Source organism: Dermacentor variabilis, chromosome 6, assembly GCF_050947875.1.
Source record: "Dermacentor variabilis isolate Ectoservices chromosome 6, ASM5094787v1, whole genome shotgun sequence".
In the NCBI taxonomy this organism is placed as follows: Eukaryota; Metazoa; Arthropoda; class Arachnida; order Ixodida; family Ixodidae; genus Dermacentor; species Dermacentor variabilis.
In genome coordinates this window covers 67,683,333-67,706,223 of record NC_134573.1, presented here as the reverse complement: position 1 = coordinate 67,706,223, position 22,891 = coordinate 67,683,333, and the positions used below count along the sequence as shown (strand labels likewise).

General features: G+C 47.8%; 1 protein-coding gene across 1 annotated transcript in view; it reads right to left on the bottom strand.

Moving 5' to 3' along the window:
* Positions 1–12,167: 12,167 nt before the first annotated feature.
* Positions 12,168–22,891, bottom strand: part of LOC142584835 (glutamate receptor ionotropic, kainate 3-like) — an 87,990-nt gene continuing 77,266 nt past the window's right edge. Inside the window, exons 13-15 of the mRNA XM_075695129.1 lie at positions 20,555–20,780; positions 16,000–16,274; positions 12,168–14,780 (exon numbers count right to left, since the gene is read on the bottom strand). Of these exons, the coding sequence (XP_075551244.1) occupies positions 14,610–14,780; positions 16,000–16,274; positions 20,555–20,780 (672 nt within the window). The 3' untranslated portion in view covers positions 12,168–14,609. The remainder of the gene's footprint in view (positions 14,781–15,999; positions 16,275–20,554; positions 20,781–22,891) is intronic.

Here is a 22,891-nt window from a genome sequence, read left to right as displayed (position 1 = left end):
CGGCAGAGTGGGAATGCGGGAAGAAAAGAAAGAAAAGGTGAAAAAATACCGGGGGACACCAAGAGGAAAAAATACAATAAAAGGAGAAAGAACAAAAAAAAAGGAAGAAGGGGGCATGGGATGGCGTTGAGGAAGCGACATGTTAAGGAGCATTAAGAGGTGTCATTGATGGCATGTTTTTGTGGCATTAGAAGAGCTGGTCAGGCGGTCAGTGCGTGAGTAACACAAGAGACCAAAAAACTATTGTCTCTTGTGTTACTCACGCACAGACCGCCTGACCGGCTCTTCTGATGCCACAAAAACATGCCGCCAATGAGACCTCTGAATGCTGTCTAGCCTCTCGCTTCCCCAACGCCCTCCCATGCCCGCTTCCTTTCTTTCCTTGTTCTCCCCCCCCCTTATATTCTTTCCTATTGGTTTCCTCTCTGTTTATTTCTCTCTTCTTTCTTTTCTTTTCTCCCCGCCTTCCCACTCTCCCGCTCTTGTCCCCTTATCTTGGGAACGACGTTCAAAGACGTCAGGCGACAGCGTTCATTACCTCTGAAGTCCCTCCCTTTATAACCAACCGCCACCGACGACAAACGCACGTGACGTCACTACACTAAGCCTTTAAAACTAACATGCCGAGCATGACGAGGCCGCCTTTGACGAAGATAGCTCCTCCTATCGAAACGTTGGCCAGCCTTTCAGAGGCACCTTATCCCTGTTTACAAACTTTATACCACAGTGTGCTATTCCATCTGTCAGCCCCTTTCTTGATTTTGGAATAAAAGAGGTTGTCAGTGGGCGCTGTGTACGTCGTCTCTGCTTTCGTCCTGTCCTTTGCACGGTTTGAGAACGTAGCTCTTAGCGCCCGTACCTGGGCTGAAATGTCAGCATCCCTCGGTGTTATTGCGAAAACGCGCTCGTACCACTGCTCGCGCGTTGTTCGTCATCTTCTTCCACAGCTGTCTTCAATGCCGCTCATCTGCAACGTTCCCATACTGGTCCTCGCGCTCCTGCCACTGCTCGCGCGTTTGTCTTTTTCCACAGTTGGCTCCGATGCCGCTCATTATGCGATAGTTTACCATACTTTCAGGGGTAGCACAAGGGAGGGGGGCAGTACGGGGGCCGGCAGCCCCCCCCCCTCAGTTATTTTCGCCTGACCCCCTTTGCTCCCCCGCCCCCCCGATAGCGCCGAAAAGCTGACCCAAAGTAGGCGGAATAAAACAACATGCCAATTTTGATGTCTTATATTTTGGAGGTAGATGTATGAGAGCAATGCGGCTTACAAAGGATGGCCTTGCTTAAGCATAACAATTTATTATAGAAAATTTCTTATCCCAAGCAATTACCCTATCGCTTGTGATAGAATAGGCGCTTGAAATACAGCGCGAACTGCCGCAATAAGATAAAGATGGTTTCAAAGGTTCTAAATGGATTTAATAATGGGCTACACTTCCTTTTTCAGTCTGCTTGCGCGAACCGGCATGCTCGTGCCTCGGATGTAGTAGGCTATTTTTCAGGCGCTTTCCGCTCACAGGCCTCTTCGGCAGAGAGCAAGCTTCGCCTTGCCCAGGTCGCATAACCGCGCGTGCTGTGTAACCGTAGGCAGCACACATATACACACGATTGACGCACACATATGTTTACATATGGAGCTGGTTTCAATGCCATTTCATGTGATCTCCGCTGGGATACTGGGCAGAGTTGAGCCTTGGCCATGCAGAGATCCCAATCACATCGCTGAAGTGTAGTGTAACCCAGTGCCAGAACACTCAGTAGGTGTGGTGCCATGTACCATGTAAATGTTCATTTCCCTAGCGGAAGCCATGATGTGTAAATATGCTGAATTTTAATTTAAATCTTACGGCGTTGCTGGAATAGCTCATTGACACTGATTTTTTGAGAATGCCTTCAGCCCAGTCAAGCTGTTGTTAAAGGAATATAGCCATTGAGGAAGCGGTATCCGCATCGCAACACTGTTGTGCTCTCGGATGAGCGTGTTGTACATAAATAAATGTTCGTCTTTTTCCACATTATTTCATGGTTAAATGCCGCAAGGAAAGCACGCCGAACAACTACAAAGTCCGGGTAATTAAATTGAAAATAAATATAATAACAACGATAAGAAACATGGGATAAATTATAATGCACAGAACCGTTGGGCTGAGCAATGATTGACATCTATTGAAGAGGCTCAGCGTAGATATATTTTATGCTGCACTTACCTAAGCAGAACACCGGGCATGTTTATTGGAGTCTTGAGCGACTGAAGGAAGCGCAGATGCTATGTAAGAAGATTTATCTTGGAGCTCCGATCGATTAATTGGAGCATCTATAAAATAAGAGAGGAAAGCGGAAGTGAGTTAAACATAGCCAAAACACAACGCTCAAGTTCCTCGCGTCCCAGCCCTTCCGAAGGAACTCAGTAGTCGTGGATGTCCCCGATAAAAAACTTCTGGCACCGCCCCTGCATACTTCCCCTCCATCTGCGAAGGCGCTGACGGCACTGGCCCACTGCCAGTCGGTGCCGTGATTTCGGTCTCAAATTTGCCTCAGTATATCCCGAGTTGAAAACACCCATACAACTGCGCCCAAACTTTGCATTAGAGAGTATCATGATCACCGGAAATTTTTACGTTCTTAGTCAACAGATTTTACTTTTATTGCGATAGCAATTATATTGACACTCCAGGCGCATTCTTTCCATCGACGTCGCCATGATATTGCATATAAAGTTCAAGGGTGATAACACCGTCGCCGCGGGCCGTAGGCTGTATGTGCGAGTGAAAGCGTGCGAAAGATCTAAGCCGACGATCGCGGTTGAATAGGGCGCGCAAGGAAGGAAAGCGCCAAGGAAGCGCGACTTCCTCCATCACGCGCTAAGTATCGGGGGAAGAGAGGGGGGCGGCGTTGTACTCCCACAGCAACGGCGAATTACGCGGCCGCGCGCGCCATACCTTGAGAGCGATCTGTGTTCAGGTGCAGAGTCTAGGCGCTTAGACGACTCATCCCTTTGTGCGTGCTTTGTTCTCGCTGCTCAGTTTGCGTTGAAGCGATAGACAGTACGAAGGTCACTACGCTCGGTGCTGCTGCCGCTCTTCCTCACGCCAGCGTTTTGACAGCTAGTCTCCGCGCTCATCGAGTATGATGTCTTGATTTTTGCTTGTGCGATCTGTCACCATAGTTGTTAGTTTATTTATTAAGTAAATGTTTGTAAGTTTATACGACTAATAAAACTACTATCCTTACTTTTTATAGCTGTCTGTTGACTTGCTACCACAATCGATGCTTCGCCTTTTAAGCGAAACTGCGACTTCTTTTAAATTCGACCAACCTCATCAAAGTTCGTGGCATGGTTGCCGAGAAAAAATGATTTCTCTGTCCACATGTATATACATGACAGGAGCCGCCGAGCTAAAGAGGCTTTTAAGGACCGGTGTAAATACAGACATATCGCAGCGTATTTAATGAGAAAGGAGAGTTGTGCCAATTAAACGCGATCCGCTTACCATTCCTGTCATTTGTAGTGTCGTTCCTCGTATTGCGTCGTGGAAGCGTCATCCATGATCGCAAGCGAGATGACTTCTCTCCTATCGGCAGGTGTCACCCTGTTCCAGCACAATCGCGTAGATATACTGGCAAATAAGATCACGAGCATTCTTCTAAGTGATATAGCCATGAACTAGAAGTGGAGCGAGACTGACATAAATCTTAGCATAATCGAGAGTTTGTCACCTTCCATGCTGAACACACCCAGCCCTAAAGGTACACTATAAGAATATATTGATTCGAGCTTGCATTGACACATTACGCTTCCGTAATAGTGAATTCGTCTTTCGCATCTATAGAGCAGAGCTTTCGTAAGCAAGAAAGGGGAGAAAATGGAAAGAAAAGACAGTGAACCACCTGTAGCGGATTGCGGCACCCTTTAATCAACGTCAGCGCTGGCTGGTTCGTAGAGAGTGCCAACAAAGCAGGCCACGTGGAGATTACGTCAACTGGTTCGTCTAAACGCGGACGGTTCAATACAGTTTCTCCGGAAAAGTGAAGCCGTATAGCGAAGTATAATACTATTTCACGTAGGAAGATTACACACACGAGAGAAGCCAAATTCTTGGTGGTGGGAGAGGATTCAGGCTGCGAAATTGAACTGCCTCCTACTATGACTTCTTGTATATACTCATATAAGGCCGTCACTTCCGTGAACAATTCTTTGAGGTCGTCCCACAATGTTTCTCTAAGTGCAACTGTGCTGTCCCGTGTCCATTTCAAGTTTCCCGCCCGGGCGCCGCCATCGTCTGCGAACATTGGACTCCTCTCCCCTCCCTTCTTCTTCCTTCTCCCCGTGCGCCGTCACTCTCGTTTCCTCCCTCTCGGATTGCATTGTTTACGCGACCGGCGCCTCTTTTGTTCTTTCGCGCTGCACGACTGTGGCAGCACCGCGTTTTTACGAGTATGTAAATGCACAGGATAAAGTTTTAATTTTCTTGGTGTTTGCGACTCGTTAACTATCTGAGGAGTGGCCGCAGCCCCAACGCGTGCCACGGAATCAGAACAGTAAAAACGCGATGAACGCCGAGTCGGCATCTCACGCGCGTCTCCAAAGCGCCTAGGCTTAGGCGGCTCGGCTCGCTGGCTCCGCGCTGCGAAGCTCCGTTTTCGCCTCGCAGCCACACACGGCATGGCGTCGCAAGACCGCAAGTCGCCCGCTGCTCAAGTGAGTCCGGACCAATCTCGTCTCGCATGCTCTGAGAAAATGGCAAGCTCTGTGCAGTCACGGCATTCGTCGCGCTCAGCCCGTGCGGAGCGTTCGACCGCCTCGACAACGCCAAGCATGCTCGCCGCCAGAGCAAGAGCGGAGGCCGCCGCGGCGCGAGTGCAGGCTTCTCTTATGAAGAAAGAAGCCGCGGTGAAACTGGAAAAGGCCAAACTCGAAGAACAAGAGAAAAATGCGGCCGCGGAGATCGAACGCAAGAAAGTCGAGCTAGACACCGAGTTACATGTGTTGCAGTTGGATAGAGAAGCGGCCGCCGCGGAAGCACAAGCAGAGATCCTGGAGGCTGCCGTAGATCAGCACGGCGGGGAGCATCACATCTGTCGGACTGTGGAGGAGGCATCCGAAGACCGCGCTCAACGTACCTTTGACTACGTGCTTGACCAGGCTCACGTGCGCATTGGCCCGCGCCAGCAATCGCAGCGGCATGACGGCGGAGAGCATTACGTCTTTCAGAACGTTGATGAAGCAGCTGAAGACCACGCTCCATGCACTCCTAGCGCTCACAACCAAGGAATCGCCCAGAACGTTGCTCGTCAGCAGGGAGATGAAGCTAACGCCCCAGAACTGACCGCCATGGCAAAGTATCTGATTCGACGCGACCTTGTGAGTACTTCACTTACGAAGTTTGACGACTGCCCTGAGAACTACCGGGCGTGGAAATCTACATTCAAGGGAATGACACGGACTCTCGAGGTTACGGCAAGCGAAGAACTTGATCTTCTCGTGAAATGGCTTGGTGCCGAGTCGTCGAGCTATGCAAAGCGGCTGCGTTCCGTGCACGTCGACTGCCCCGAAGCCGGGTTAGATGTAGTTTGGGAAAGACTTGAGGAATGCTATGGTCGTCCGGAAATTATAGAAGAGGCCATCTTCAGGAGAATCGCAAGTTTCCCCAGACTGTCCGACAAGGACACCGAGAAACTGAGAGAGCTGGGAGACCTGCTTCTTGAAGTTGAGGCTGCAAAATGTGACCCTCAGCTGACTGGGCTTTCCTATCTGGACACGGCAAGAGGGGTAAACCCCATCGTAGAAAAACTGCCGCAGCGCTTGCAAGACATGTGGATAGCGAAAGGATCGAAGTACAAACGAGATCATCGGGTCGCCTTTCCCCCTTTTTCGTTCTTTGCCAGCTTTATCAGGGACCAAGCGAAAACGAGAAATGATCCTAGCTTCAAACTCAACACTGCAAGTGGCACCCCTTCAAGGCTCCCAAGAGCAGACAGATGGGCTGCGAATGACGGCACGAGAAGAACGCCCATCTCAGTGCAACTGACGGACGTGGAAGCAAGCACCGACCATCCGCCCTCAAACGCACCAAAGTGGCATGATACAACCAAGTATTGTCCTCTGCACAGGAAGCCTCACCCCCTCCGGAAGTGTCGTACTTTCCGAGAAAAACCGCTGGATGAACGAAAATCTCTGCTGAAAAATTATGGAATATGCTTCAGGTGCTGCGCTTCAACAGACCACTTTGCAAGAGACTGTAAAACAGTTCTCAAATGTGACGATTGTGGTAGCGAGAGGCATGCCACAGCACTTCATGCCGGAAATGTCAACCATAAGTCTCCTGCAGCTCATCACGACTCTGAAGATGTAGGTCGAGACCAAGATTCCGCACTTGAAGTGTCATCAAAGTGTACGGAGGTCTGCGGTCAAAGCGGCGGTGGCAAATCCTGCTCTAAGATCTGCTTGGTGAAAGTTAGTCACCCGACTCAGCCTCACAACACTGAAAAAATGTATGCCATCTTAGACGACCAGAGCAACAGGTCCCTTGCAAGAACAGAGTTCTTCGACATTTTCGGGCTCAATGGTGACAGTTCCCCCTACACTCTAAGGACATGTGCTGGAACTGCAGAGGCGATAGGAAGAAGAGCATCCGGCTTTCTCATTGAGGACATTCATGGCTCCGTGAAGCTACCCTTGCCAACGCTCATCGAGTGCAACGAGATGCCTAACAACAGGAACGAGATTCCAACACCGGAAGTGGCATCGCATCACCCCCATCTCAGAGCTGTAGCTAAATTCATTCCTCGTTTGGACCCAGAGGCCAAGATTCTACTTCTCCTCGGGAGAGATATCCTCAGAGTACACAAGGTTCGACAACAGCGCAACGGACCGGCTGATGCTCCATTTGCTCAGAGACTGGATCTGGGATGGGTCATCGTGGGGAATGTCTGCATAAGTCGAAGTCGCCCACCGGACTCTGTGAGCAATCTCAAAACAAACGTCCTTGAAAATGGACGTCCCTCCATTTTCGAGCCATGCCAGAATCATTTTCTTGCCAAGGAGAAGCTCGCTGACACGCAAGGGTCGACAGACTGCTTCCAACCAGCTCAGAACGCTGCTAGGAAAGACCGCTGTGGCGATGGGGTCGCTGAAACGCTGTTCCACACAACGAAGGATGACAACAGACCTTCCCTTTCCGTCGAGGACAGGAAGTTCTTGAAGCTGATGGATGACGAGTTCTCAAGGGACGAATCCAACAGTTGGGTAGCACCTCTTCCATTTCGTTGTCCAAGACCTTGGCTTCCGAATAACAAGTGCTTGGCCGAGTCACGCCTCACTGCTGTCCAACGGACCTTGAAGAGAAAGCCGGAACTGAGGGAACAATTCGCGAGCTTCATGGAGAAGATGTTCAAGAACGGCCACGCCGAGGAAGCTCCACCGGTTCGAGAGGGAGAAGAGTGTTGGTACCTCCCCATCTTTGGTGTTTGCCACCCACGAAAGCCTGGGGAAACACGAGTCGTGTTCGACTCCAGTGCACAGTTTAAGGGCCTGTCTCTAAACAGTGTGCTGCTTACCGGTCCAGACATGATCAACAGCCTGCTTGGGGTGCTCATCCGATTCCGGAAAGAGCCAGTGGCCATTACTGTGGACATTAAGCACATGTTCTACTGCTTCCTGGTACGAGACGACCACCGAAATTATCTGAGATTTCTGTGGTTCCGCAACAACAACATCTACAGTGACGTGGTAGAGTACCGAATGAAGGTACATGTGTTTGGAAACAGCCCTTCACCAGCAGTTGCAACGTACGGGCTGCGGAGAACAGCACGAGAAGGAGAGGAAAAATTTGGCAGCGACGTCAGGCAGTTCATTGAGAGGGATTTCTATGTCGACGATGGGTTGAAGTCTCTCTACAACGACGAGGACGCCATCAGCCTAATACGCCGCACGCAACAGATGTTGGCCGCATCGAACCTTAAGCTCCATAAGATAGCCTCTAACTGCCCTACAGTGTTGGAAGCATTTCCAGAAGAAGACCGTGCCAACGATTTGAAGGATCTTGACTTGAGCAATGGCTCACAGCCGATCCAACGCAGTCTGGGAGTTTCTTGGAATCTGAAGAAGGATGTCTTCACATTTACGACTCCATTCCAAGAAAAGCCATTCACTCGGCGCGGTGTCTTGTCAGTGGTAAATAGCCTGTACGACCCACTTGGGTTTGTTGCTCCAGTCATCGTTCAAGGAAAGTCCCTCCTCCGAGAGCTAGTCGCTCTGACATGCGACTGGGACTGCCCACTTCCTGACGAAAAGAGGGCCGCCTGGGAGGTGTGGAAAGACTCCTTGCAAGTACTCGAGCAGCTGGACATACCTCGCACCTATGCCCCTGCCTCACTCACTACCGCACAGTGGAAGGAACTGCACATATTCTCCGACGCATCAACGAAAGCTGTGGCTGCAGTGGCGTACCTCAGAGTGACATATCCAGATGGTGCGTGTCATGTCGGGTTCGTCATAGGAAAGGCTAAGCTAGCACCGCATCCGGAACACACCATCCCAAGGCTTGAACTGTGCGGCGCAGTCTTGGCAGTGGAGCTAGCAGAACTCATCAGTCGTGAAATAGATATGGAACTTGATGCTGTAAACTTCTATACTGACAGCAAGGTCGTCCTAGGCTACATACATAATGAGACGCGAAGGTTTTTTGTGTATGTCAGTAACAGGGTGGAACGCATAAGGAGCTCTACACGGCCAGACCAATGGCACTACGTTCCTTCTGACATGAACCCTGCGGATCTAGGAACCAGGTCTGTGCCAGCGGCCCAGATGGCAGGATCGACCTGGCTGACAGGCCCGGACTTTTTGTATCGTCAAGAACACTGCTCGCAGGTATTGAAGGGCAAGTTCGACTTGGTCGATGCGGACTCCGACACGGAGGTGCGGCCCCAGGCAAATGTTCTCGCAACCAGTGTGGACGTGAAACAACTCGGCAGCAAGCGGTTCGAGCGCTTCTCAAGTTGGATTACGCTGACTCGCGCAGTTGGAACGCTCGTACGGCTAGTGGACAAAATTCGGGGCACTTCTGAAAACGTGTCAAACTGCCCGCGTAACAGCTCATCTCACCAAGTGCGACCTTCTGCAGAACACCTAGCCCGAGCAAAGGCAGCCATTATTCTATCTGTCCAGAAGGAAGCCTTTTCAGAGGAGTTCAAAAGCTTGCAACGAGGAAAGCGACTACCGAAGTCAAGCCCTCTGTGGAGACTGGATCCATGGGTTGATTCCGACGGTCTTTTGAGAATCGGTGGCCGACTGGGCAGGGCCAACCATTTCGACCAGCAAGAGCAGAAGCCCATCATCATGCCAGGGCGACACCATGTCACCACCCTGGTTGTGCGGCATTATCACGAACAGGTCAAACATCAAGGACGCCACTTCACTGAGGGAGCAGTCAGGGCAGCTGGGTTCTGGATCGTCGGAGCTAAGCGTAGCATCGCCTCATATATACACATTTGTGTTACATGTCGCAAGCTCAGAGGAAGGCAGCTACAGCAGATGATGGCAGACCTGCCCGCAGAAAGACTAAGCACCGAGCCACCTTTCACTTATGTCGGACTAGATGTATTTGGCCCGTGGCAAGTCACGTCTCGTCGCACCAGAGGCGGTGAGGCCAACAGTAAACGGTGGGCCGTACTCTTCACTTGCATGAGTATCCGTGCTGTTCATATTGAAGTAATCGAGAGCATGGATACCTCAAGTTTTATTAATGCGCTCCGCAGATTCTTTGCCATAAGGGGCCCGGCAAAGCAACTGAGGTCTGATTGCGGGACAAATTTTGTTGGAGCATGCACCGAACTAAAGGTGAGCACCACTGGCCCAGACCACGAGAAGCTAGGAACATTCCTGTGAGACCATGGATGCACTTGGGTGTTCAATCCCCCTCATGCTTCTCACATGGGAGGAGTGTGGGAAAGGATGATAGGAGTCACACGGCGAATTTTGGACTCCATGCTTCTTGAGAATACCTCTCGTCGCCTTACTCACGAAGTCTTGGTAACCCTCTTGGCAGAAGTCTCAGGGATCATAAATTCACGACCCCTCGTTCCTGTCTCAACGGACCCCGAGTGCTGGGAAGTGCTGACTCCGGCAACGCTTCTGACCCAGAAGGTCGGCGGCAACACAGTGCCACCAGTCTTTAATGACAAAGATATATATCGGCGACAGTGGCGGCAGGTTCAGTGGCTGGCCGACGTCTTTTGGTGCCGCTGGCGACGCGAGTTCCTTACCACCCTGCAGAGTCGTCGCAAGTGGCAGACCCCAACGCGGAGTCTCAAGGCAGGTGACCTCGTCCTCCTGAGAGACAGCCAGGTTCACCGCAACGAGTGGCCCATGGGACTCATTGTGAACGTTATCGCGAGTGCGGACGGCAAGGTGCGAAAGGTGGAAATCAAGACGGCAACACGGGGAGTGATCAAGACGTTTCTCCGTCCTGTGACCGAGACAGTCCTGCTTATTCCGTGTGAGGACTGAAAACATCATATAGTGGTTATATGTATAACCAGACGGGGAGTGTGCTGTCCCGTGTCCATTTCAAGTTTCCCGCCCGGGCGCCGCCTTCGTCTGCGAACATTGGACTCCTCTCCCCTCCCTTCTTCTTCCTTCTCCCCGTGCGCCGTCACTCTCGTTTCCTCCCTCTCGGATTGCATTGTTTACGCGACCGGCGCCTCTTTTGTTCTTTCGCGCTGCACGACTGTGGCAGCACCGCGTTTTTACGAGTATGTAAATGCACAGGATAAAGTTTTAATTTTCTTGGTGTTTGCGACTCGTTAACTATCTGAGGAGTGGCCGCAGCCCCAACGCGTGCCACGGAATCAGAACAGCAACTGTTATACATATATATATATATATATATATATATATATATATATATATATATATATATATATATATATATATATATATTTATATATATATATATATATATATATATATATAATGTCCGCAAAGCTGTTCGGGCCCCAGCACAATCCTCACGGGAAAATTAAAACTTTCCGCCTATGGATGGCTATACTGAACTCAATGGCATGACATGCATTGCTTTAGCTCAATATATGCTGGATATGCTTGGCGTGACATGCATACGGGTCATTAATGAAATTTCATGCTGGTATGTCACAAAATGATTGGAATAAACGCCGTGATATGCATGCCAAGCCATGACACGATTCCCATGAATGTCGCAACATGCTTCACAAGATTGAGATAATTTCGTGACATGCATGAATGTATCGGCATGACAATTTCATGGCAAGAACTTACGTCGACGCAGTGGACCAAGTTCTCTGCTAAATTGGGTCGATGACCAGACGCTCCTGTTCGTGTTACCGCGTTGGTCTGCTTCGTCATTCCAGCTTCATAATCCGGCTCTCCCCTCTCATTCTCGCGGGCCATCTACGCGAACACCCGGTGGTGGTTTCATCCGCTTAAACAGCGTTTGCAAAGGAGGTTTCTCACGAGCGTTGACTTCCGAGCGCCGGACAACAACGCGCCTCCTCCTCATTCCTCCCAAAGCTCGCAGCGGATCGCGGCCCTTGTCGTCGTTACCAGGCTGCTCAATCGAACATCGAGGCGTGCTATTTCCGGGTGCACGTAGTGTCCGAGTACGACAATGCTCCATCGAATTACACTATGGCACCACCATCACGGCTCGGCCAAGGCGAGCGGCTGCACCACGCCTTTCGTGCGAGTGGCCATGAAAGGACATGAGATTCAGGTTGTGCAGTCTGTGACCCGTTTGTGACCTGCATGTGATTTCACGCGCTGTCCTCAAGGAACATTTAGCTTCTGCGCTTCTTGACCATCTGGCACCTCCGTGCCGTTTGTTCACATGGTTTCGATTGCTCCTAGAAATTGTGCAATTGTACTTACCGTCGTCGCCGTCTTGCTGTTATCGTCTCACATACGCACTCTCGCGTTCTTGTTCACTGTATTCTCGTCACACACACAAATACTGAGTTTACATGAGTATACTGGTCAACCTTTGCGGAACCTCAAACGATGTTCCATTTCCAGCTGCCTGCAAAACGCTCCGCATTCCCACAGTGCATGCGTGAGATCTGCACAATTTTTTTAAAGAATATTGTGCCTGGTCACGCTTCGTACCGTAGGGAAAGAACTGGTTGCGCACTTCTCGACGAGTTTCTTTTTTTATTGTCAAACTAACTTTACATAACTTGCGCTAAGCCATCCGTACACATGTGCAAATGATGAAAAGTCATATCGGCACTCGGACGCATGAAAATTCTTCATTTGATGTCTTGCGTCTTCTCCAGTTGCGAGCGGTGATCAGCTACAATCCCGAATATCTGAATTACATGCTATTTAGTCGTGTAAATAGGTGCTTTGATCGAATGAATTGGTTTGTGGAAAATGAGTGATCTTTGAAAAAACGAAGTCGCGAATTAATGCTAGAAGTGTGAAATTCTGCCAGTGTAACTTATGAGACGCCAATTTAAGCGAATAGAAGTCCTTGATGAAGCTGTGTAACCATTAAACCTACCTAAATTAAAAGAGCGAACTATTACACCTAACAAATCAAACTACGTATAAGCTACGGCCAAGAAAATCCGCCGAATGACGAGCATATTCCTTCCTCATTATCATTTTCTTCGAGCAACCAAATAACCGTTCTGATGCTGTTTTATGAGAACTGAAATATGCAGCAGGGACCCAATATTCACCACAGCCCCGTGTCTGACAAGTTGTGTTTTCTTGTAATGCAACAGGAGAAACCGCTAAGTAACAATATAAAACACGCAAACAGAAGGCTAGCTTGTCGAAGATTGCTGCCTACCATGAAAATGCTTGAAGAATAAACTCGAACACGCACTGATTTTGCATATCACAAGCCTCGTCGCTGACTGAAGGGAAAAAAACGAGATCCATCATGCATTTGCCTGCTTTGGGAAGCTTACGATATTGAAAGCAAAGCCGGAGCTACAACACGTCGATGGTAAAAAAAAAGTCTCCCCTGGAATCACGTCTGTCGCGTTGCGCTGTTCTCGCACACCTAGCAAAGGTTATTCGCACTGCACCGCGCAGTAACCCTCGGGCAGGCTGCCAAGGTGACCGAGTATATGACGTAATCAGTGCGACTTCAACTTCGACATTTTACAATGTTACGAGGTCAAATTAACAAATTTGCTAGCACCAGATGACGCGGCAGACTACGGAAAGGTGTTTTGGGACATCAGCTGATATCACGAGCGCTTAACTCTGCAAAGGTCGAATAAAATCTCACTTTGCTTCCCCTGTCAGTAACTGGACATCATTTCATTCCTTCGCTAAGCGTTTTTTGGCCAAATTAATTGTAACGTGAGCGCCGTTTCAGCTAGGCTGCAATGTCTTCAGCACATGACAGCGTTTAGAAATGTGTGAAGTTGTAACACCCTAACGAGTTTTCAAGCCACTCGAAGAAGGAAATGTTCTTAAATTTCAATAACCATTGCTGTGGAGTTGTTTGGCATGTTCTAATTATGACTAGTTTTTGTCCCAGTGTTGACATTTCTTCTTGTTTGTCCTTTTCCTGTTTCGCGTCAGTGGCATGTTCATCCATCACCTCTGAGACCGAAAGGCACGCACACTAGTGAACTTGGACGCCATGGTTTATCTAAGGAAAAGACAAAAAACCATGTGACCTTCCATACGTTCCCATCCTCTGTTATTAAATATTCGCTATTTTCTCGCAGTCTGGCTCCTACCTGCATTACAGTAAAAATGTCCAGATGTGAACATTTTCGAAGTCCACTGCTTGCTTTCTGTGGCGGCTGTTTAGCTTCTCATGACCGACACCGCTGAATTCTTTCAGTGCGAAGTGGTCCCAAAAACACAATTTACGACGCAGTTTGCCGAGAGAGCAGTCAGCGCTGTAATTGATGAAAATGCGCCTCCCAATCTGGTACAACATCCGCGCTGATATGTTAGCGCAGATTCTGAAGGGATATTACAAATCCGTTATGCCATCTGAGGCTCAGCTTTAAGAAAGTTTAATGGAGTGCATACATGTCCAGGCAATTCGGATTAACAGAGTATCCTAAACGCAGATCGCTGTAACAACGTGTTGAAGTGCGCGTCATAGCAGAAGGCTTTTCGTCTTCCTTATTTGCATACGCGACAGCCCCGGCAGAAAACTGCGCAACACCGCGTGCTTTCGTTGGCTTCTTCGTATCGCCACGTTGACGCGCCGCTGTTTATCATGACCGGGAGAACACATTTTCGTCTAATTTTCATTTCATGTACTGATACTCACAATTCTGTTTGGCTGAAATTAAACGAAATGAAGGCGACTGAAATGTTTTATCGGCGTATAAGCCTATGCGACGAAATACTTCATTGTAGCAGATGGCAAAACGCCTCAATAGAGGCAATAAACAAAGAAAAATAAAGAACTCATTCGGGCAAGGACCTTGGCTTCGCAATTCAGAAGCGCACCGTTCTGTGAGGACGAAGGCGAGCTCTGCGAAGTATGATGCGACGAGACCGGCGAGTGCCACGGGCCGGCCACTGATCTTTTGTGCTGGCTCGTGCGCCCCGGATGGCGCAAGCCCAATGTCCAGCGCCACACGGGGGTTCACGGAGCGGTGTCATTCGGAGTGGTGATGGTGGGCTGCTGTGGCTGAGTCGTGGTCGCGGCGGCCTCCTGCTGGTCCTTGGCCGCGTCCTCTTCCTCCTTGGCACGCTTCTCCTTGCGGCACAGCATCGCCGCACGCAGCTCTTCCACCAGGGTGTTCCAGACGGCACTCTGCGCAGCATGAAATGCGCCAGTCATCGACACGTTATATCAAAAGAACGAAACAGCGCTAACGCAAGATCCGGGCACTCCCGAGGTCAAGCCAAAGGTTGCTTGGTAGACTGAGACTCCTATCAAAGGATCTAAATCTGAACAACGAAGGAGGTCGTCTCGATCCGCGGTACCGATGCTCGTTTCGACGAGGCAGGTTGTCTTTTGGTACGCCTGGACGAAAGTGCTTCGAAGTAGCTTTTAAACAGCCCCTAAGCAAACGACGTGTGCCCCTGTTGATTAGCGGATATGACGTAATTACGAGCACGTCGACCCGAGGTTTATCAGGGAGGCGCGGGTAGCTGTAATGGCCGCCTAGGCTCGAAAGCCATGCCTTGCAGCCGCGCGTTCTCGGTGACGTGTCACTTCTGGCGTACGGTAATGATGACGATTCCTTTTTTATTTCAGGTTCGGCGTCAAAAGCGTCTACTTTGCAAAGATTTTCATGACACTTTCACTCGTACTTGCAACGTAAAGATTTGCACGGAGGCTGCGCTATGCAATATATGAAACTCAGTTTTTTACGCAGTCAAAAGTTTCATTGAAGCTGGACAAACTCAACGAATTTATATGGCCTGTAAGGATGTTATCAATAGGTCTGATATGGTGGCCTTGTGGTTTCCTACATTCTGACGTATTCGTTCTCTGCTCTTATCATGGTAACATTTAGTAAGGCGTACAATTTTACACCCAAAGGTAACAGCCACGCTGTAACTGATGTTAGAGTAACGTTGAATTTGAAGCTAACATCAGCAGAAGCACTTTACAGGCCATAAATTATATATATATATATATATATATATATATATATATATATATATATATATATATATATATATATATATATACGCAGGAAAGAGACGACGAACTTTTTGGGAGACTTCTTTTACTTAACGTTTTCGGCTGGTGGACCAGCCTTCGTCAGAGTATAGTGACTATACTCTGACGAAGGCTGGTCCACCAGCCGAAAACGTTAAGTAAAAGAAGTCTCCCAAAAAGTTCGTCGTCTCTTTCCTGCGTATGTTACGTCGGGTCCTGCGTGCTGAACTTTGAAGAAAACCCCTATATATATATATATATATATATATATATATATAGTGCGAGAGGCAGTAAGTGCAACTGGATTGAATCCAGAACTTATCGTAAAAGATTTTGTTATGCGTATAGAGTGTGCACTGACCATCGACTCGGCGCTGAGGTTCTTCTGCGCGTGTCCGCGCACAAAGATAAACAGCATGACGAGCATGGTGATGACGAGTCCCAGCAGGAGGAAGACGAAAACCAGGCTGAGGCGGCCGAAGCGCACCGTGAACGGGGTGGGACGGTACACGGGCTGCTCGCGAGGGCAGTTGATGGCACCCTGCTCGTGCCACCAGTAGTGGCGAAGCAGCTGCAGGGTGCCGTCGCTCTTGAGACGGATGATGGCCGCCGACAACTCCGACCGGAACGCGCTGCCTGCGACAGGCGGACGTGCCCGGGCAATCATTCTTCATTAGGAGGGTTCGACTAGGGTACGAAAACTTGAGAAAAGCGACCTTCTAATATAAAATCGAATACCGAATCTTTCTCATTACTAAGCAAAGTGAAATATAAATGGTTCTAGCAGCCTGTACGAAAATAAAAGCATGCTGATGTAGGTTATTTGACATACGTAATGTCGTATATATTTTGACGTGTGTCTTCAACCTTAATGAATGTTTGTTAAAAGATACCCAAATTTGTTTTGTGCAGGTAGTGCAATAGGGAACGGCAGTAAGGGCAATCTATCCAGCGTTCTATGCCGGGCGGTCGTCTTGAGCGAAGGCTCGTCCAGGACACCCTCCGGATATAGAACGCTGGATACAGAGCCCTTACTACCGTTCTCTATGGCACTACCTGCTCGAAAGAAATATATTTGTGTATTGTTCACCGCACATTTAAAATAAACAGATTAATCCTTTTGTGGTAGATAAAGGCTAGCCTACGCCACATAATAATTTTAGATAGATGATGATGATGCACCTTTCAAATGTAGCACTTACCCATAATGAGGAATGCACCAGGAATTGCATATTGGTAAGCTCAGTTAGCAAGTTGAAAAAAGAACATAAAAAGGAGTAACTTCGAATAAAAACGTATTGTGTAATGGAGCGGTAGGACGAGGTAAATAGATGAGAATGTCATATTCTTCCTTCACAGTGCTAACTTCTTTCTCACCCGCCGTGGTTGCTCAGTGGCTATGGTGTTGGGCTGCTGAGCACGAGGTCGCGGGATCGAATCCCGGCCACGGCGGCCGCATTTCGATGGGGGCGAAATGCGAAAACACCCGTGTGCTTAGATTTAGGTGCACGTTAAAGAACCCCAGGTGGTCAAAATTTCCGGAGTCCTCCACTACGGCGTGCCTCATAATCAGAAAGTGGTTTTGACACGTAAAACCCCAAATATTATTATTAACTTCTTTCTCCATTCCCACAGGCTGCGGCTCGTGCACAAATTGGTTCACATGTAATGCTGTTACCAACTTGATGTCAGGTCAGTAGTGAAGCTTGGAAAAGAGAAATAACGGACATGTTATCGTATCTTGCACACAATGACCCCAGTTGGAACGAAACAAAACAAAAAAAAAACGTGTCACCTGAAGCGCATCATAAGGTGTAGTGCTCGTTGAAGGAGCTATATATAAGCGTACTATCACAACAATGAAAATAGTTTGAAAGAACTGAAACGTGGGTGTTTTGGCCATTTGATAAATAGCTTGGCTATATCAAGAAAGCTTGCTTGTGGGCTGCCCATGGCTAGGCATGCTTGCTTAACGACTGGAAACATGTGCTCATGTTATCTTCTCCTTACATTCGCTCAGGAACCGGTTCGTCTACGCACCAAGCTCAGTTCTCCTGAAGCAGAGTGGGACGTGCGTCTGGTTAACCTCTCTGCGTTTTCTTCTATTTCTCTCTCTCTCTCTCTCTGCAGCATAATCATTCCAAATATTCCCCCCTTGCATGATTCTTTCAGCCTGCAGAATGGAAAAAAAACTGTTGTTGCCGCTTTTAATACTGACCTCACTCCCAAACATACCTCAAAGCCCGATTCTCGTCGAAAATACCTTGCCACCATGGCCCCGTTTCGCTTTACATATACAGCTGCCTCCCTCCCTGGCCTGCCCTCTCCCTAACCTTCCAGGGAACACCGGTATCACATATCAGGGTCTTCCTGGAGCCAAAGGAACAGGACTACGTGCTGAATAAATATGTTTACTCCCTCTCTCTTAGTCTTCGAACGGAATGAAGATTTGACAGCTTCGGATAGTGAATTCTCAACTGAGTAGTAACAAAAACTGTTTAATTTGAATTAGCATTTTCGTATAGTCGTACACCCCTACATTCCATCACAATTATGACACATTTGCGTGGTTTATGTCCCCTTCCAGCTTCGATTCGCAACAATACTGGGCCTCCTCTAGATTGGTTCTCAAAGAGCGCCTGCCCTAGCCAAATGTTCATTCGCTCCAACTGAAATCACGTGGCATAGCTTCAGCGGCAAATGCCTATGATGATTCCACGTGCAGTAGTCAAACGAGCACAAGCGACACACCGATTAATGTACACTTAAATAAAGGTGGGCTGTGAGACCATGTATTCGAGATTGAATTACGCATTGCGTGTTCAACCGCACGCGACCCATAAAAAGTTAGGAATACTTGAGCGCATTCAGTGCAGTAGAAAATTTCTCTATATATATATATTTTTGATGTTACAGTTGAATCCTACAGCAGTGTGGCAACGCTTACTGGTGAAGAAATGCATTGACACTCCCGGAAATGGCTCCCTCGGGTAACAAAAGCTGATCTCGAAGGCCATGGTTTCGTGTACTACTACACCTGAACCTGAACTGGACCTGCACCGGACCTACACCGGACCTGAACTGCAGGACCGGGAAAAACGTCACGGCCGTCATTCTCTGTTTTGTTTTTTCATGTGCTTCTTGGCGTTTGCTGCACCGTTGGGGGCCAGAGCATGCCGAGCGAAACGACCAATGGGGTCTAGAACTGTTTCAAAGCAGACGACACCGCAGTGGCCTCTAACTTCCTGACGTCACACAGACCATGCCGAAATGGCGGTCGTTGCTGGTGGGAGGGGCTTCTGGGCAGCGATTTAAAATCGAAATTTCAAGTTGAAGCGTGCGCTGAGAGCGTAGTTCTTTTTGTATAATAATATTGAGCCCTGGTACTCTCGTTACAAGGATACACTGAGAATAGTCGGACGACCATGTCGTCGTTCCTTTAAGCACAACTAGAAGACTAGTTAGCTGATTGCTGTTCATTTCTACTAAGCTTTCGATAAATACTTCACAGGCATGAAAAACCAGTTGTGTATCAGTGTGCTTTTTGTTCCTGTGAAGCAGTTAGCGCAAGTAGTGGAAATGATCATCTACACGCACGCTATAGCGCAACACTTACTTTTGATCTCGCATTATCAATGATTTCTTAGAGGCTCGATTTCTTATTTACATGACGGTAAACGGCTCGGTATTAATGGAGAAAATGAATGGCCAAGGTTCCATTTTTTATCTTTCCTCCGAATCCACAGCGTCAGCACTTAGTATGGTGCAACGGCCTTGAAAGTATTTTCGCGTGTCTCAGGTAGCTTTCTCCCACAAAAATACCCCAAACACTCTCTAGGTTCAGCATTTTTGTACCTTTTATAACACAATATAGTCCTCGTTCATCGACAAAATATTAAATAAATGATTATATTTCTCCCTAGCAGACGCCGTCTGAATTTCATGAGGTCACCAGGCGCCTGCGTAAGAACTAGAACCCCAATTTTCGTTACTGCGTTTCTATTTATTTATTTATTTATTTATTTGTTTGTTTGTTTGTTTGTTTGTTTGTTTATTGATGCTGAAGCGCCAAATAGCTCATTGAGAGAAAAAGCCAGCGTCCGGCGTCTGTAGCTGCCCCTAAATTCCTATTGGGTGCGACGCCACGGCACAAGCACGCCTTGACAGAGCAGAGCGGTGAAACGGATCACCAACACGCCATCTGTTGCGTGAGGGAAGAGGGCATCGTCGCGACGCTACGTCACCCTCGCTCTCGGTCTCGAAGCATGTGTTATCGGCGCGTTCCTTGGCCGAGCAAACTCTCCCCTGATTTCCAACTGTGCCTCGCCTCGGTAAGGCCGAATGAAAACGCGCCAAGCGTATCAATCCCCTCGCCTGCCCACAAGTTCAGCAATGTTTTCGCATTCATAAGTGCTAAGATGTCCTCGGATTTTTATTTATTTATTTACTTATTTATTCGGCTTACCAAAGCTCCATTCGCGGTATGACTGACATTTACATCACATCGGGACCATTGTTCACACACACAGCTCATCTTAACATTGCTCTCGGGTTTCTGTTTTGGTTTTCGTGTATAAGTCCAGCTTTTTTTTTTAAACAAACTCTAACCGATAGAATGAATAGTATCGGTCGTACAGGAGATATCTATGTAGCCGACGATTCACCAAAGAGATTTTTTCTTCGTCGCTTCGATGAAGATAACTCTCCTTGCCGAAACGTTAGACCCCCTAGTTTTGACCATTTTTTTATCCCTTTCAGGTCTTCGTCTTTCTACGAATATCTGCCTTGCTTGCATTTCTAATAACGGACGGAATTACATGGCAGATGGAAGACACCGGTATCACAAAGGATGTGATCAAATGATTTGTCGACGCTTCCTACGACTCGTTATTTAGTCCGAATCAAGACACACGCACCCTTGGGCAGGGCGAGGGCATAGCCCGAGGAACCGATGATTTCTCCCACTTGCGCCACCTCGCAGTACCGACTCTCGAGGTACTCGAGGGCGGGCGACTCCATGAACATGGCGTACGAGCCGCCCATGACGCGATCCAGGCCTTCGGCGTAGCTGTTCACGAACGCATCCTGGCCCTGGCTTTGGATGCCCTGCCAGAGCTTCATGTACTGCGGGAAAGTTGAGCGCTGCGCAGGACGGCGGAGAGATAAAAAAAACAAAACAATCACGATCAGCAGAACAAATCAAATCACGCTTGTAGCGCCTATGCACAAACAAAATTTTCTGGTCAACCACACAGCACGTAGTAGTGTATGGCCATCAGTCAGGAAGTTGATGAACCATAGCTGCCACCCTCGATTAGTTGACGTATATCACATCGTAACACCAACGAAAATTTTAAATGTGCACAAGATAGCAGACATGAAATATTTACGAAATAAGAACCCACACACTTTGTTTTGGTCACTCTAACCACTGTAACGCGCTGTTCCTTTATCTACTCCCAAGGCCAACCATAGTTTTCAAAAAGGCATAAATAACTAAAGAAAGCCTTTTCTAGAAAATGAATACAACAGGCTTCAGTCAACGACACAACCCACTGTAGTGCAATATTTCTTCAATTATAATTTTCTTATTTAATGTGATATAGCGCTATGCCTTACTCATGGTTAGCGTGGGCAGTCTCACAGAACTGCTCTTCGGATATGACTTGATTTCACACCCTCTGTTAAAGCCAGCAGGCGAATTATTTTTATCTGTACCCTCCTAGCTCAGTTAAATGTCCAATTTCGTGAGGTGACTCACGAAATTCCTTAAAGAACGCCAATTCCTTAAAGAATAATTCGGTGACATTTTTCCTAAAAATGCAAAGGTACTATCTTGCAACATGTTAAGCTCTATATTAAAAGATTGTTTTTTTTTACATGCACATCAAGACAGCTATTTCCATTGACACTTCCCAATCAACATCGAGAGATGGTGCTTGATGAATAGGCCTAAATTGAACATTATGATACTTTTTACCCCTTCCTAGAAAACACGACACCATTAGGTTTAATTCAACTTTTCTTGGCGGAAAAATATCTGGTGCTGCCCATGTGCGAGACTTTGGTGTTATTGTTGACTCAAAGCTAGATTTCCGGTTGCATGTATCTAAAATTGTTTTTCGCGCATTGACAGAATTTGGTATTATTTCTAGGTTAACAAGACAATTCCATCGGTACGAGTGTATGCGCACTACTTATTGTGCTCTCGTGAGACCACCCCTCGAGTTCGCGTCAGTAGTCTGGAATGACGTCTCCGTTAGCTATTCCAATCGAATCGAAAAATGTTCACGGCCAGTTCGTACGCATACTGTACGATATATATATTGGTCGCCGTCGTTTTTATAACTATGATTCTCCCTTAGCAGACCTTAGTATGTGTACTCTTCACGAAAGGGGACTTTTGCGTGGCATGCAGTTCCTTCACAAAATTGTGCGTGGCTCTATTGATTGTGACCAGTTATTTACGTCACTGCAATTTCGTGGGCCTCATGCAAAAGCCGCCAAAGGTTGTGACACATTTTATCCTGAGATGCGTGCAATTTTCCCCATGACTCGTTTGCCGGTCACCTATAATTCATCATTTATAAGTAACAGATGAGCAGTTTTACAGTTAACTTTTTCCTTTTCCCAAGCTGCAGTGATATCGCTGCGCTTGAGCACACCTGTTTTTTCGGTGATTCTGTTATCGGTTTACCGACCTCCTAGTTTTAATGCGCGGCTTTCCTTATCCCAACTCGATTCCACATTGTCAACCTTATCATTCGAAGAGCACGTGTGTATCATAGGTGATATCAATATTGACCTTTTGCGTCCTACTGTAGGCTTGGTCGCAGATTACCTCGATAGCCTTTCCAAATGGGGCTTGGAATGCGGCATTTATCAAGCGACTCATGAGGAATGTTTGGCTGGTAATCTCGCTGTGTCTTGCATTCATCACGTTATCCTTCGCGCTCAAAATCTAGCCATAAAATCCGATATTGTAGAAATTAAACTTGCTGACGATTATTTCGTTTGCGGCTCAATGAGTTATCCAGACACTGCGACAGTACCCACAGATTCCAAAAAAACTAATTTCAGTGCTTGATCCGAAAATATTTGATAATATGGTGGATCGATATGACTGAAAATCTTTTTTTAGCAATAGAGTCTCCTGCTGCCATATATGATAAACTCGTAGAAGTGTTCAAAAACTTAAAAGAAAGTGCTACCCGAACAATACATATCAAACAACGTAACGTGGATAACAAGTG